Source organism: Rousettus aegyptiacus, unplaced genomic scaffold, assembly GCF_014176215.1.
Source record: "Rousettus aegyptiacus isolate mRouAeg1 unplaced genomic scaffold, mRouAeg1.p scaffold_m13_p_5, whole genome shotgun sequence".
Lineage (NCBI taxonomy): Eukaryota > Metazoa > Chordata > Mammalia > Chiroptera > Pteropodidae > Rousettus > Rousettus aegyptiacus.
The window spans coordinates 78404635-78417287 of NW_023416308.1; the positions used below are offsets into that span (position 1 = coordinate 78404635).

Here is a 12653-nt window from a genome sequence, read left to right on the forward strand (position 1 = left end):
TACATAGTTATATTATTGACTACATTCCCCACGCTGTGTTTTACATCTCCATGATTTTTTTCTGTCAATTTGTCCTTCTCCATCATTTCATATTTTAAAGTAAATGGAAGATTATCCACATACATAGAATTTACTGTGTAGAGTGTCTTGACACTTAATCCAACCACACAAAAAAAGGAGATTACCATAGCAAATGCAGTTGCCATTTAGGCCTACTACCTACTTCTCTTCCTCCCCCTGTGAATTCATATAGAGATCTGTATTTGATGCATTGAAGTGTATAATAGGAAATTTTGAAATTTTATTTGAGTCTTTTCTCTTTTTCTTTTCTTTTCTTTTTTTAAATTGAAACCTGTCTTTTTAACATCTGCTTAAAGACACACTGGCTTCCTTTTGGAGCAGTACAGAAAGAAAAATAGTTATTTCTCCTTATCACAGTGCTTTAAATATTTGAAGACAATTATAAAAGTTTGTAGATCATGCTGTTTTTACTTTTAATAAATTTATTTATTTAAATTAGTTTCAAGTATACAGTACATTGGTTAGACATCTGTAAGGTTCTTAAAACAATCCCTCCAATTGCTCCCTTCCTCCCCTGGCCCTTCACTTAGCCATCATATTAATGCTAACTGCATTCCTTCTGCCATACTCCCCGTGCCCAACCATCAACTACGAATTTTTATATGCTATTTTTTTTTTAAAGAGATAATTTCTATATCCCTAATCATCTCAAATACTTTCCTGGATATTTTGTTCATGTTCTTAAAATAAAATAAGGGTTTTGGAGTGGAACATACTGGCTCACAGACACAGGCAACCGCTTTACATTTCTTTGAACTTGACTTGAGATGTGTTGCTTTACAAATATATTAGAGACTTTCTCCCAAGTTTATTATCATATCTTACTTCCCTGTGATACACCTATAGGGAAATACTTCCTCTATTCTTATCTTAGAATATAGCCACTGAGAGATGTCACCTTAATTTTGAGTTAGGTATAAAATTGGTAATTATTAAGCTATTTTATGAGGGCTATTTTATAATGTCACAGTACTTTCAACTGGAAAAATAGTTTATAATAAAAGAGAAAAACATGATCACTTAACCTGAGAGCTAATTTTTAATCAAATCTTGAATTTCATGTCTCACAATGGGAAAATACAAAATCAGAACAAGTATTTGTCAATAAACTACAGCTAGAAATAGGTATTGTCCTGTGCCTACATGGTTCATGGTGTAACAATTTGTAAAGCATATCAGACTTAGATTAAAAGGGATCTTACACATCATACATACACATAATTGTGTACATACACATGACATAATTGCACAGGTGAGAGTTAAATTTCCTAACAGCATCATTTCTGAGTCTAATCAGAAACCTTGGAGACTCTGGCACAAGGGTCAGAACTCTTTCTAGAATCATTTTGCTCAATTCCAGAAGTTATCCACTGTCGTCTTAAAACAAATATTTACAGTCGTAGAGAAGTCAAACGTTTAGGGCCTAGGGGTCATGGCATTTCAACCATGTCAGCTAATATCATGGGTTTATTTTTTGGTTTGGTATTAAGTTATTCACACTCACAATTGGAATTTAATCGGCTGAGTTTTCCACCATATCATAAACTCCCTACATGAACACAACTTATTAGAGGATGTGGATTTTTGCTTGTTATTCGGAAAGAAAATATGTTCTTTTTCAAACCTAATAAGAAGCATGATATCAAAGATGTACGTCATTTTGTTAGGTAGCTAGTCACACATGAGCGACAGAGGGAACAACAGAACAAGGGCCCAGCCTAAGACCGCCCAAAGAACCTAGGAATGCTTTTGGAACCACCCATCACAGCTCAAATATAATGCACACATTTCCACTTCTAGGCCTTTTTTGTCCTCTTGTTCTGGTTATTATTACAGCATTTTGTTTCAGCTCTCACCACTGAAACCATGTGCCTCTTTGGGGCAAGCTTTGTCTTTATGAAATATACCTTTAATAAATCTTTTCTAAATCTCACTGAACTGTGATTCTTTACTGCATCAATGAGAAAGAGCCAAGGAAAAATGTTAGCTACCCTTCTGCACCACTGTCATCTCTCTTCTTCCCACTGCTGCTGGGGCAACATCAAACTTCTATTGGCCCCAACCGTAATAATTTGGCATTCTCTTATTACACTTTACTCTATTTTCAATACTAATAAAAACTATAAAAGTAGTCAACATTTATGATGTGTTTACCACGAGTCAGACACTATGATTACCACTATAATTATATCAGTGGTTTCTAACAGAGGTCATGCTGATCTTTTAAGGGTATTTCAGAGATTTCTTGGTGTGTTTTTGTTATTATTTTCACAATATTTGGGAGGCATTATAGGATTTGTTAAATATAAACCAGAGGGTATTCTCTTGCAATATACAGAATACTTCCTCCCAACTTCCCACCCTCTAAAAAATGTTCTGTGCCTGAGAGGAATTTCGGATATGTAGTTAAAAATTAAATAATTAAAAATACTATAATGTTATGAATATATAATTTTACCTTGCTTTGTATACTGTCCTGAATTTACTCTTATGTTGTTCATGCCACCTGCGTTCTGAGCTTAGACATCAATAGGAGATGGTCTCTGGTTTCAAGGTCTTCTGAAATATTTGACTTATTGTACCTTTTGGACTTAACCACTAAATGCTTTCTTACAACATAGGTGAGAAGAGATAGAAGGAGTAGAAGATATTGTGGAGCAACAAGTTTATGAATAGTTGGGATGATTTTATTAATGTCTTCACATACCTCTGGATATTCTTAAGTAACTTACCAGAACCAGATCTAGTTCTGACAAAATAATTAAAGCTCCAGGATATTTTATAACCACGTTCTTATTCCTGTATTTCCCTGAACTTTACTTGTTTGATCAAGGACAGGGAATGAATTAACCCTATATATGGGAGCATTTTTATTTGTATTTTGGTCAGGATATTATGCAAAGATTAGATATGTGTTTTGCTACAGATATGTTCCTTCTCATTCTTTTCTGCTCTGTATTTTAGGAAAAGTAAACATTACAACCTATGTTTCCCAGGTTCAGAGATCATCTGGTTTTGTTTGTTTGTTTGTTTGTTTTTGTTTTGCTGGGTTTGTTCAATGGAAATATGGAAACGATTTTCTCTATTTCTCAATCTCTTCAACTGCATGACTCCAGAACCAGCCAGAGGTGACTTCTACTGTTTCAGCTTCCAGTGGGAGACTATAATTTTAGACATAATGAAATTACTGATTCTTCTGTGCTTTGCTGGCTAGAATTTGTGTGGATTCATGTAGTTTCTAATTTCTAGGAGTCCTCTGTGTCAGATATTTAGCTTCCAGGAGTCTTATAATTTGTATGAATAATTACTTGTATTAAAAATACTCAAGTGCTTTCTATTTCCTGGTTAGGTTCTGACTAGTACAGATGCCATTCATAATAATATTGGGCTAATGATTTCAGTAACTGAGTTGAAGAAATGATAGAGTATTGTCTTTCTAGTTATATAAAAATATTAGAAAGGGAATAACAAAAGGCACCAGCAACCTCAACATAGTAAATTCCATAAATGAAAAATCCATAACTATACTAAATGGTAAAATACTAAAAGCTCTTCTTCTTTGGTCAGGAGCAAGACAAAAATGCCTACTTTCACTATTTGTATTCAATATAATACTCAACAACAACAACAATAATAACAGCAACAACAAAAATAACTGGATTAAAAAATGGACAAAAGAAGAATAGACATTGGTTAAAAATGTGTTCAAAAGACCAATAAACACATGAAAAGATTCTCAAGATCACCAATTATTAGGGCAAATGCAAATTAACAACCACAATGAGATACAACTTTACACCTATAAGGATGGCTATTATTTAAAAAAAGAAAGAAAAGGAAATAACAATTGTTGGTGTGGATATGAAAACATTAGAAGTAATCTTTGGGCATTGCTAGTAGGAATGTAAAGTGAAACAGTTTGGGCAGTAAAAAAAAAGCATTGCAGTTCCTTTAAACATAGAATTATGATAAAAGTCTTCATTTCACTTCTGGTAATATATCCAAAAGAAGTAAAAACAAGGACTCAAACAGATTATTTATATACCTATGCTTATACCAGCATCATTCACAATTGCCAAAAGGTGGAAACATTCCAAGTGTCTATCTACAGATGGATGAATGGATAAATAAAAAAAAATTCCCATAATATTAATAAAGGAGAGAATTTCTAACACATGCTACAACATGGGTGAACCTTAGAGATATTATGCTAAATGAGACAGACAGTCACAAAAGGATAATGACTGTATGATTCCACTTCTATGAGGTACCCAAAGTAGCTAAATTTATAGAGACCGTTGTAGAATGGTTAGAGGATGTGAAGAGGGAATAGTAGAGAAAGAAGGAGGAATGGGAAATGAGTATTTCATAAACATGGGAAAGATAAAAATGCTCTGAAGATAGTAGTGTTGGTTGTACAGTAACATAAGTATACTAATCCCACTGAACTGTACACACTTAAAAATACTTAAAATGATAAATGCTATATATATTTCATAATAAAAAAAACCACTTGGAAAATCCCCTTTAATTATATTCCATTGTAATGTTAACACGAGTGTTGATATTAGATAGATGATAAATAGATAGGTAACCTTTATGGACTTTTATTTGTTATTAATATAAAAGTATATATTAATAAAAACATCAGGAGAGGCTTCTTTCAGATGTACAGTGAGATTTCCATAAATAGAAGTGTGAAGGGTATGGCAGTGATATATGGCAGTAAAAGATACTTGAGGAAGAATGAACAACACATGAACTTATCTGTCATCAAACATAAATCATATTTACAATTTAGTCTGTGGCATCCTAATTTGATCTGATTTCCTTAGTTCATATGGTAAAACAAGAGAAAGGTGGCCCTGAACAATCAGAAAACTGCAGAAGACTCACCATCACAAAAGATGAGTGACTTATTTACATTTGTCAGATACCTCTGGTATCAAATATTCTAGATAACTTAATCATGGTTCTTAATTCTTACTTCTAAGGAACAGAGGGAAGAAAGAGAATTACTTAATAATAATGAAAGAATAATTTTCAGAGTTAGTAAAATTAGTCCAAATAAATCTAATTAAAATTTAAAGGTATTTATTGAATACATATTATAAATGAAAGAATAAATGATTAAATAATTTTTCCAAGAAAAGATATTAAAGGTGATTACTATATTTTCCCATGTAAGTACTAATCAGGCCTGACACTGCTTAGCTCAGGAGATCAGATGAGTTCAGGGTGGTATGGCCATAGACAACATATTCTTATCACTGTTCTGTTGCACTCCATTAACATTATCTTATTCTTATCCAGAAGGGCTTAATAAAGTATCAGTGTATGGCGCGGTATTCAGCAACATACTCTACAGAAAAAATAATAAAAAATAAATGTTTTTTCTTGTGGTGTTTTTAGATTTAGCAAATATGTGACTAAGAGGGAATAAAAGCAAATATATTCATTACATAAATATCAAAAAATACAAATATTAAATAGTTGCAAAAATATTAAATTAGATATAATGGATATTTCCTAAAGTATTTTTAAACAAAGGATAGAGAACAGTGAAAATTATAATCATTGGGAAGAACAACAAAAAAAGTATTGTGTTCTTCTGTGCCATTGCACCGATTGATCTCCTTTACATGTTTCATTTAATTGTCACACAGCTATATGAGGTAGGTTCTTTATTACTCATTTTTAAATATTAGGAAAGCTAGCCAGACAAAGAATACTGGACTTGAACCCAGGCAGTCTAAATCTAAACCCTAGATCCTTAACGATTCAGGGATTACATTATCTTTAAAAAATGCATGAAGTCAAAATTCTACAATAAAATATCATGTTCAGTTTTGGCATGTATTAAGAAGTCAAAGAAAACATGATCAAATATTTCTAGGTCAAAGTAGAAAGCTTCACAGTCTCCCCATATTTTAATTACTACTGAGATTGGTGAATCCAGAGATGTTAGTCTGGGTATTTAACTATGGGTGTGAGCTTTTAAGGCTAATAAGCAAAGGGGAGGTGAAAAGTTTCAGAGTAGAAGTTTCAAAAACAATTTTTAAAGATCCAAACCATAAAAAAGACACATATCTTAGGTTATGTTAAAAAAAAAAAAAAACCAAAACATGAGAAATAAATAATTAGGATGGAAAACTAATGACAATGAATTAGAGAAGGAAAGAAGTTGTTGGTTCTAGGACAATAAATGGACTATTTCAATATTATTGCTAATAAGAAATTTCAGATGTTATGACTTGATACTGGGTTCTAAGTCACCTAATGGATGAGACAGACTCAGTGCACATGGTAGCCTAGTAGTGTGGTAACAGTGACTACTATTTTAAAAAATGAGAATTCATAACCTCAATTTCAGCAGCAGTAGACTCCATGATATTGCCTTATTTTATGAAATACACTCCATCTCCATCACACTTTCTCTAGAAAAAAATGAAGCAGCTTTAATACTAAAATTTGAGTTTTCACACTAATTCAGTTTGGTTTTGAGAGATTTGCTTAATAATAATGTTTAATGTTTAAACATTCATCCTACTCTTTATTTAGATAAACAGTAATTCTTCAACTTGATTCTATTACAGAAGAAATACATTCATCACCTTTTCTATGAAATCACAGCTACATACATGAATTAAATTGTTTCAAATTGTCATATATATATTGTCCATCATTTAGTGTAAATAAATCATTTTTTCTGTATTGTTTACTTATCCTTTTCCTCCTCCTTTATTATTCACTATTTTTAATTATCCAACAAGACACATACTTAAGAGATTAATCTGTTCTCCAATATTAATAAATGAAAAACCTGAAATAACTGGTTAAATTAGAATTTCTAAAATTTACAGATAGCTAGTAAAAGAAAAAAATCTTTCAGGTGTAAATGCAATTGATCTTGTGGGAGTAAAAGCAATTAATTATTTTCTTTACATTTTCTCTTTACTTTCATTTCTTCTTGAATCAAACCTTCTATTGATCCAACTAAAGTCAAGCAACTTTTACCATTAATGTCCTAAGAACATGTTCCCGTATTTTCTTGGTCCTTACTCCATATACAATGGGGTTGAGAAAAGGGGGCACCAAAAGGTATATATTTGCAATAAAAATATGGATATGTGCTGGCACATTTTCCCCAAAACGGTGAGTGAAAATAGAAAAACCAGCTGTGGTATAGAAGACAAGAATAACACAGACATGAGATCCACATGTGCCCAAAGCCTTAAAGCTAGCTTCTCTAGATGGTAGGCGGAATACAGAGCGCAGAATGAAGGCATAGGATACAGCAATGAGAATGGCATCACAGAAGCCAATGATGGTAGCCATACTGAGGCTATAACGCTTGGTGGTTCCAGTGTCCATACATGCCAGCTTCACCACAGCCATGAACTCACAGTAAGTGTGGGCAATGATTCGAGTCTTACAGTAGGGCATGTGTTTAAGCAGAATGGGATGTGGGGCAAAGAAGGCTACACCCCGAATCACCACAATGATACCCATTATAGTGATGTGAACATGGGTGAGAATGGTGGTATGCTGCAGTGGATGACAGATAGCCACATAACGGTCAATGGCCATTGCCAAAAAAAAGCCTGATTCCATGGCAGTAAAGCTATGGATGAAGAACATTTGGGCCAAACAAGCATCAAAGGCGATGTCATGGACTCCAAGCCAGAAAAGACAGAGCATGTGGGGCAATGTAGATGTGGAGAGGACCAAGTCAGTCACTGACAGCATACATAGAAACAGAAACATGGGCTCATGGAGGCTTCGCTCTGCCCTCACCACAGCCAGGATGGTTACATTTCCGACCACAGCCACCAAGTACATGGAGCAGAAGGGAATTCCAATCCAGACATGCAGGTGCTCTAGTCCTGGGATACCCATCAGCAAGAAGGTGACAGGAGAGGGATGAGAAGTATTGAGAGGAGACATGATGCTTTTTCCTTTGATTTTATCAATACCTCTGAAGATAGAGTTGCTATGCCAAGGTGATCACAACCAGATGCTAAAATATATTGAGATTTTTTTTTTTTGTAAAGACCATTAATGATGTGTTGTTAAAAACAATTCAAATTTATAACCTAGGGTACTTAAAGTCACTAGAACCAGATTACTAAGTCAGTAACAACATACCATATTACTGTGTTTACAAGTACAGAAAAATAATACTTATATAATTCCATATTATTTTAGGTAGATATAAGTCATATCATTCCTTCATTTCCAGTAAAACATTCCATCTGTAGTTGTACTTACCTCAAAATTTTTCTTAAGCCATTTCTGTGCTTCTTCTTTGAGCTCTTATACAGTATTACTCTGATGTGAGTTTTCCATAATGGGAAATGTTCAAGCAGAGGTCTTGTGAAATTTTCAGGGAGTTATTTAAAAGACCCTTAGTTGAGAAATAGAAGCACATGGTCTTTGTCCCAAATATTGATATTGAAGTCTTTGGTATAGCTTTTGAAATAGGATTTATTTACTTTTTTCATGTACTCATTAAGTAGGCCCTTATTGTGTGCTTTTGAACATATATATATATATATAAATAAATATATATATATAGACCTAATTTACCTACCATCATTAGGTAAATTGACCTAATGATGTCTGAAAAATCAGTTACTGAATAAAACAGCTTTCTTTATATTTTTTCACATGGTTCCAATGAACAGTCAAATCTCCAATGCAGAGATTTCCTGGAACAAAGTAGTTAAGCATGAGGCAGGGAGAGGAAGGAATAAAAAAGAAATAGACTCTTAAGTCATCACGAATGCTTCAGTTGTAGAGAAAACCTTGGTTACTAATTTCCTGTTTGTTCAGTCTCCCATCAAAACAGTACTTGGTACTTGGGTAATACAGCTAATAGCTCTTAAGGAGAATCTGCTTTCCTTGTCTCAAACTAATCATTATAAATATAATAGGCACTAATAAGAACTTACACAAACTCACCTCTATGTATGCTTTCCAGAACCTTGCCAACTTCTTCATATATCATTAACTGAGGAAATATTTTTTAAGTTTTTATATTTACATTTACTTCTTGGGCCATTATTATTGTGAATAACACTTGAACAATGCTAAGATTTTAAAAATTATTATTTAGCTTTAAATGAACAATTATACTTTAACTTGAAGCAGGTAATTTATAAGGTGAAAAAATTACCCTGGAGGGGAGGAAAGAATGGGTTATGTAGAAACAATAATAAAGAATCAAATTAAATTTAGTGAGTCAAAGAAAGCCTGCTTGCATTAATGGAACTTAAGTTGGAATGTGAAGAATACATAACTCCAGCCCATGAAATTTGAATATAAATCTATAGATATAGATGACTATCTATCTACACACAATACATAAGCAAAGGAAAAGAGAAGAAACATAAACAAAGTTCTATCAGGAAGGAAAACCATTGTGTAATGAATTAAAATCTAATGTAATTGGGGCTTATATTCTACAAAGAGATTGAAGTGAGATTGGATTTTATGGGTCCCCACACATTTATGTAAAATCAAATGACCAACATAAAATTTTGTAATCTAGTCTTTAGATCAGAATTCATTAAGTTCTTAATAAGCATATGTTGGAGGTATAAATACAATATAAAGCACAGCAAGAATGGATTTGAAAAGTTAACACACTCACAGATACCTACGTTAGTTTCCAAAATACCTTTTGTACAAACACATAATATAATCTCTGTGATACCATCTCCTTGAAAACATCAGCTGTAGTTTAATCTAGACATCATGGAGTACCTATATTTTTGTTACTTTAATAGAGTCATAAAATTTGAAATATGATCCAATGAGAGACAACCGTTACTTCTTTGATAACCTTACAGAAGATCTTTGCTTACTAGAATCTAATACTTTTATTTGTTTCATCCATAGAGAATGATAAATGAGCAGTTTCACTGAAAGAATTATATCACATCTCTTGAATCTAGGTCATTAGGAAAGTAAAAAGATGTTGTTTGTGGGAGTCCCGCATTCTTTAAAATTTACCTTAGATCATTCATACTATTTATTTCTCTACATCCCTCTCCATTTTCAAAGCAACTTTAATCAGCTTATAGTAAAACTGATTTGGAGCAAAGAAGCAACCTAAAAGTGGAGTTTCTATATGTAGCAACTTCAACATGGTAATCTCAGAGGATAAGCAGGGATATTATCGGACACAACAGGTTATTATAGGATCACTGGGAGAAGGAGGAGTGTTTGTACTGTTGGTAATTGATAATCTTTCTCACTTTAGAAATAATAATTTACCTGTGCATTCCCTTAGGTTTACAGCTGCAGATGTAGCCATCCCTCAATATTTTTGACATAATTATAAATCACTTAAGAGGACCAGTCCTGAAGCAAAGTGAAAAGACACAGAACACATTCTTTTTTTCCTTAAATACATCAACATTCCATTGTCAGCTTGGGAAATAAGTCTTGCTAGTCAGAAGAGAATGGGATAATATATTAAGGGAAGTAAAAGCAAAAATAAATGATACACACACACACAAAAAGCTTCTGCACAACAAAAGAAACCATTTGTAAACAACACCTCTGATAAGGGACTAATATCCAAAATATATATAGAAATCATACAACTCAAGAAAGAAAAAACAATCCAATTAAAATTGGGCAGAGGACCTGAACAGACACTTTCCCCAAGAAGACATTCGAATGATCAACAGACATATGAAAAGATGCTTAACTTCAGCAGCTATTAGGGAAATGCAAATCCAAACCACATACCACTTCATATCTGTTAGAATGACTACCATCAACAGGACAAGTAATAACAAGAGGTTGTGGGGGAAAAGGAGTCATTATACACTGCTGGTGGGAATGTAAGTTGGTACAGCCACAATGAAAACAGTATGGAAGTTTCTCAAAAAATTAAGAATAGAATTACCATATGATCCAGCAATCCTTCTTTTAGATATTTACACAAAAATATTTGAAAACATTTATCCATAATGATATATGCACTCAAATGTTCAGAGTGACCAAGACATGGAAACAACCAAAGTGGCCTTTGATAGATGATTAGTAAAAGAGGATGTGGTACATATATACAATGAATTATTATCCAGCCATAAGAAAAGGTGAATTAATGCCATTGCTACAACATATATGGATTTTGAGATTATTATGCTAAGCAAAATAAATCAAACAGAAAAATTAGAGAACCATATGATTTCACTGATATGTGGGATATAAAACTGAAAGCAACAAATGAACAAGAATAACAAACAAAAACTCATAGATACAGACAACAGTTTAGTGATTATCAGAGAAAAAAGAGAGAGGGGAAGAGGTAGATAAGGGTAAAGGGGATCAGTATATGGTGACTGAAGGAAGGGATGGTGTGGTGAACACACAAGGCAATATACATAAGACATATTATTGAATTGTACACTTGAAACCTATATAATTTCATTAACCAATGTCACCCCAATAAATTTAATAAAAATAAATAATTAAATAATAGATAGATAGATAGATAGATAGATAGATAGATAGATAGATAGATAAAAGGGTTAGGGGAAATACCAGATTCTATATCTGGCAAAACTACCCATAAAAAATCCTAATTTAAGATATTTTAGGTAAACAACAGCTAAAGAAGTCCATTACCACTAGAGCTGCTCTTCAAGAAATACTAAAAGGAATCGTTTATGTTGAAATTAAAGAAAGCTAGAGAGTTACTCAAACCTATTCAAAAATAAAAAGTTCTGCAGTAAAAATAAATATATATACAAATATAAAAATGAGCATTATCAGTATTTTGGTTCATAACTCTACTTTTTATTCTTTTATAAAATTTAAAAGACAAAAGCACAAACATAATTATCAATCAATATTAATGGGTACACAATATATAAAGATGTAATTTCTGGGAGTAACTTGAAGTGTGCAGATAGAGCTCTAAAAGAGTAGAGGTTTTGTATTTAATTGAAACTATGTTGTTGTCAGCTTTAATAATATAATTATAACACTAGAAATTTATATGTAATCCCTGTGCCCATCACAAAGAAGTTTGCAAGGATTCAGAAGCTGTCATTACAAAAATCAGCTAAACACAAAGGAAGGCAGTAAGCAGGGAAATAAGGGGCAAAAACAGTTCTAAGGCACACAGAAAGCAAAGAACAAAAATGGTAATAGTAAGTTTTTACATATGAGTAATTGCTTTATATGTAAATGTTTTAAACTCTGGTCAAAACACATGGAGTAAGAGAATAAATTAAAGTAATGGAATCTAGATTTCAGTTTTCTAGTTTGGCAAGTAAAGGCGAAAGTCAACACTCTGCCCTAACAATGAGTAAAAAATTGAACTAACTGAAAAATCAACAACTCTTCTTATGTTGATCAGAGAGATAAGATCACAGTGCAAACTGATGCTCCTAAAATTAAAGAAACCAACACGTAAAGATAAAAAAGATCACAATTTATCAGAGTGAAAATCTTGGGAATCGGTGCCACAGTAGAAAAGCGTGAACTATAATTAACTGCTGGAAACTTAGCATAGACAAGCCTGAGAGATAAACTCTAGGGAAATCCAG

General features: G+C 32.8%; 1 protein-coding gene across 1 annotated transcript; it reads right to left on the bottom strand.

The window, feature by feature from the left end:
* Positions 1-7083: 7083 nt before the first annotated feature.
* On the bottom strand, positions 7084-8028 carry LOC107506727 (olfactory receptor 52M1-like). Its single transcript, XM_016137541.2, has one exon. The coding sequence runs from the start codon at positions 8026-8028 to the stop codon at positions 7084-7086; it is 945 nt and encodes a 314-aa protein (XP_015993027.2).
* Between the last annotated feature and the right edge of the window lie 4625 nt (positions 8029-12653).

Bases quoted from the DNA above. Each gene is read 5' to 3' on its own strand.
- LOC107506727 (XM_016137541.2), bottom strand. From the start codon at position 8,028: ATGTCTCCTCTCAATACTTCTCATCCCTCTCCTGTCACCTTCTTGCTG.